Raw genomic sequence first — 4701 nt, 5'->3', positions numbered from 1 at the left:
GTGCCGAATGCCTGCGGAGATCTTGTGCCTTAATGACTTGGGGATGGTGGCAGATTGAAGTGGAGTCATATATTTAGTTGTCAGATCCTTTGGAGGGTTAGGCGGAGATTGGATATTTGGCTAAGGCATGGGCTCGGCGGGGTTGCCTTTCTGGTCGGCGCTCTCTGATCTCGGCCTTCTGTGCTCGGCCTTCTGTGCTCGGCAGCCTTTTGTGCTCGGTAGCCTGCTGTGCTCGGCAGCCTGCTGTGCTCGGCTCGCTGTGCTCGGCAGCCTGCTGTGCTCGGCTCGCTGTGCTCGGCTCGCTGTTCTCGGCCTTCTGGTCTCGGCCTTCTGGTCTCGGCTCTCTGGTCTCGGCTCTCTGATCTATGAGCTCGAGAGCGGAAGAGCTCGATCACTTAGGATGAGCTCGAGAGCGGAAGAGCCCGATCACTTAGGATGAGCTCGAGAGCGGAAGAGCCCGATCACTTAGGATGAGCTCGAGAGCGGAAGAGCTCGATCACTTAGGATGAGCTCGAGAGCGGAAGAGCTCGATCACTTAAGATGAGCTCGAGAGCGGAAGAGCCCGATCACTTAGGATGAGCTCGAGAGCGGAAGAGCTCCATCACTTAGGATGAGCTCGAGAGCGGAAGAGCTCGATCACTTAGGATGAGCTCGAGAGCGGAAGAGCTCGATCACTTAAGATGAGCTCGAGAGCGGAAGAGCCCGATCACTTAGGATGAGCTCGAGAGCGGAAGAGCTCCATCACTTAGGATGAGCTCGAGCTTGCTGATGGATTTGGGTGCTATAATTACATTTGTGGGGTGGTCCATTTTTCCACCAACATAAACTATTGATATTGTTCCAAAGGTTTCTCATGCCCATTACCAATAGCCTTCTCTTGCCAAAGCACTTCTTAATTTACAATAATCCACTATGCTTGTTGTCTTTTCATCTCTCTCTCTCTCTCTCTCTCTCTCTCTCTCTCTATATATATATATATATATGTATGTATGTATGTATGTATGTATGTATGTATGTATGTATGTATGTATGTATGTATGCGCGTGTGCGTGTGTTGCAACACTCCCTCTCTTAATCAGATATTCAGATGTCTACATTCAGCTCTGAGTGTGTATGAGAGAGAGAAGGATCGGAGGGGGGGGGGGAGAGAATGGAGGGAGGGAGCAGCAAATAGTGCTACTAATCACCTTACAAAAACAGAGAAAAAAAAGGTAACTTCAATTTTTCAAAGAAAAATTGAAAGTAACCTCATTTTTTTGAGAAAAGTAGAAAGTGACTTTCATTTAAACTGCATGTTTTAGTTATAGCATGATAGTGTTGACTTATAAAAAGAAGAACCATTTATTCAGAAATTGATCCTAAGAATGATAGAGGTGATTCTTTATCTAGGAAAAAATGGGCAGATTTAATGTTCATGGACCACAAAATAATTTCTAATGAAACCAAAGGGGCGTTTTCACTGTTTCTTCTCTTGGTGCTAAAAATCACAATTCCATATTCAAAAATTAGACAAATTGAAGAGTAAAAAACCACCAATTGGTGTCGTGAGATGGTCCACCATTTGGTTTGATATATTCTCCCACGGGTCCCCAACATATCCAGCCATGTCACAACATTGATCCACCTACTTTCTGCCAAGTGGCACTTACTTGAACCATGTGCTCTAGTGTTTCTATCCCTCTTGTGGCTTCTTTAGAATTTGGATAGAAAGGATTTACATAACCACACATTGCAATTGTAATAGGTGAATGTGCAGTAGATAATGAATCCGACCTAACGTGCACACACCCTTTGCAATTAGCAGTAGATGGTGATATATACGAATGGTTTCTAAGTTAGACATGTCTTGCTTACTAAGTAATAAGTCAAAAAAAAAATATAAATATCGGATATTCCTTTCAATTTTTTATATATTTTATTTTTTGATTCAGATAGAAGTATTTTTTTTTTAGATTGGTAAGAATAAATTCTAGTTTTACCAACCAAAAAAAAACAAGAGCTTATTTTTAAATGATGTCGAGGCCCCACTCAAATGCTCTTACCATTAGCTACTTAAAAAAGGAGGAGATTCAAACCTTATCACATCGCGAAGGATCATAGCATTTTCGTCATCAAATTTGAGAAGTGAAGGTGGGGTTACTAGCTTCCACATATATTCCTCAAACCGATTCTTATCTTTTGTGCTTGGCACTCGGCAGGAGGAGAGAAGAAAAAGGAGGAAGAAAAAGAAGAAAATTATGATATTATCCAGTTTCTTAAATCGGATTCGGTGACTTAAGACAAGCACAGAGGCAAAGAGGTCTCTTTCAAAGCAATGATCAGAGGGGTAACTTGGGCAAACATCAAAATATCTAGAGAACATTCTCTTCTCAATCTTTTTCTTTATCAATTAGAAATTGCAATCCACCATCCTCCCGTTTCTATATAAATAAGTAGCAAAGGCAGCCCCAAGTACTCCATCCAAATCTTCTGAGCTAATTAAACCATCATCCGTTTCGCAGCTTCAGCCTTCATCCTTCTTTGTGCTTCTTTTAATCACCACTAGCTTAGTTTGCTTTGCATTCTCTTTTTCTTCCTTGCGTCTTCCAAAACATCTTCATTTCACTCATTCTTTAACTCTTTTTCGAGTGCCGGGATGGATCGGATCAACAGGCTGGCCTCCCAAAAAGCTGTGGTTATCTTCAGTTTGAGCTCATGCTGCATGTGTCACACCGTCAAGACACTCTTCAGTGATCTTGGGGTCAGTCCAGCCATTCACGAGCTAGATGAGGATCCCAAAGGGAAAGACATGGAGCGAGCACTGGCTAAGATGTTGGGACGCAGTCCTCCTGTGCCTGCAGTGTTCATTGGAGGCAATTTAGTCGGACCGACAGACAAGATCATGTCCCTTCATCTCAGTGGTAAACTGGTTCCACTGCTCCGAGATGCAGGTGCTATCTGGCTCTGATATCATCTTAAAGATATAACTAAGTGGCTCCAACATCATCTTATCAATGTTACCAAGAGTTCTCGACTTTCGTCGCAAATGAAGCATGGAAAATAAACTATAGAGTCCTGATAGTTTAGGTATATATATCTGCTTAAGATACAGACCTACAGGATGGTGTTTCGAGTCTTTTTATCAGGTAATTAAGATTAGGAGCCATGTTTTTCTTCTCCTCCTGATGGCTCGAGTCCTGTGTACATTATTCTCGACTTCAGTACTTGGTGTTGGCAATAAATTATCAAATTAACGTACCTACAAGGCATTGAGTGTGAAAGCCTGTCGTTGCTTTCATTTTCTTGTTGACTTCTTGTGATTGCCTACGGTAACTACGCTAGAAAAGATGACTGCAACTATTGAAAGGTTCTAAATCAAATGCCATAATCAAGGGTATCTGTATATAATATGCAGAGTTTTTAGCCAAATTTAGTTGCATCTTGGCCCACACTAATGTGATGGTAGTAGGTAGGGTTTCATTTATCTCATTCATGAAAAAGAAAGGAAAACAAAAGAATGAATGCCCTCTTGAACTGGCAGCAAGTAAGTACAAACCTGCAATATATATATAGGTTGCTAACTACTTGTCAATAAGTTGCAAGCTCAAAGCACTAGCAAGTGCATTGGTTGGTGATGAGTGTCTTGAGGAAGACAAATCAAATTGCATTTCTCTTATCCAATGGCAGTGTGCATGAATGAACTATGAATCGACAATACGATAGAGTTAGCATTTCGGTTGTACTCTTTCTTTTAACTAGCAAAGGAGCATTGCTATACTTGCGCATGCTTCTTCATACATTATGCGCTCGCACGGACAAATGAATTAATGATTGGCCATGGTTAAGTTGGAGCATATCCTAATTGAAGTGTAACCGTCATGTGCACGTGTGAGAGGGCTGCAAGCTCGGGTGATCGTACGTACATATAGAGTTTTTTTCCATTAATAATCTTGCGCAATGCCCATGTAATCATAACCTTATGCATAAAGGTATTATTAGCTAGAGATTAAATCAATATTCATGTTTTAATCTATTTTTTTCTTAATTTCTATAGTTTTGTGTTTATCATCTAATTAACCTCCTCCGGGGAGAAAAAGATACCAACCACTAAGCTCTAGTTGATGAGATTTAGGCAGTATTTAATTAATGCAAACTTTTGTTGCTTTTCTCACTAAGCCGAAAGAAAAGTTTCAATTCCTTCTACCCCATGAACAAAAGGGAGGAAACACGAGGAATTCTACTTTTTCTTCAGCTATAGTATTCCCCCATATCCAAAAGGGCAAGAAGGCAAAACCACACATCAAGGATAGGGGAATATGTCTCACCCGTCCATCCACTCACCCACCTGTACATATCTGTACCGCAGAACCTCCGAAGGTGACTGTGAGAGCTCCATGTACCCCCACTCTCTTTATCAAATATGGATTCTTTTCTCATCCACAGCCATAGGCTCTTCTTCTTATCATCCTTTGCTTATTCTGATACCAGATGGCTATATCTCTCTAGTTGTACTCATGACCCGTCACCATCCGGAGAATTTTTGAGGACTGCCGCGTCTACCGAAGCCTAGTGAAGTCTTCTATATCTTAGCAAGCGAAAGTATCAGCAATTGGAGAGGGGTCACAGATGCGAGTTAATTTCATGTATCATTAGAGCTACACATTTTCTCCGGTCTCTTTGGAATTACCACAAGCACCTTCCTTCTCTCCACCCAAATTTTAG

General features: G+C 41.5%; 1 protein-coding gene across 1 annotated transcript; it reads left to right on the top strand.

Moving 5' to 3' along the window:
- The first annotated feature begins 2431 nt into the window (after positions 1–2431).
- LOC103711737 (glutaredoxin-C1-like) lies at positions 2432–3260 on the top strand. The gene has a single exon (XM_008798003.6). It carries the CDS (start codon positions 2636–2638, stop codon positions 2945–2947), a length of 312 nt encoding a protein of 103 aa, XP_008796225.1. The 5' UTR covers positions 2432–2635; the 3' UTR covers positions 2948–3260.
- Positions 3261–4701: the final 1441 nt, after the last annotated feature.

Source organism: Phoenix dactylifera, chromosome 17, assembly GCF_051530095.1.
Source record: "Phoenix dactylifera cultivar Ajwa chromosome 17, Ajwa_hap1_PhDact_Kaust_v1.1, whole genome shotgun sequence".
In the NCBI taxonomy this organism is placed as follows: domain Eukaryota; kingdom Viridiplantae; phylum Streptophyta; class Magnoliopsida; order Arecales; family Arecaceae; genus Phoenix; species Phoenix dactylifera.
The sequence above is the reverse complement of the archived record's forward strand: the minus strand, read 5'-3'. Positions and strand labels throughout refer to the sequence as shown.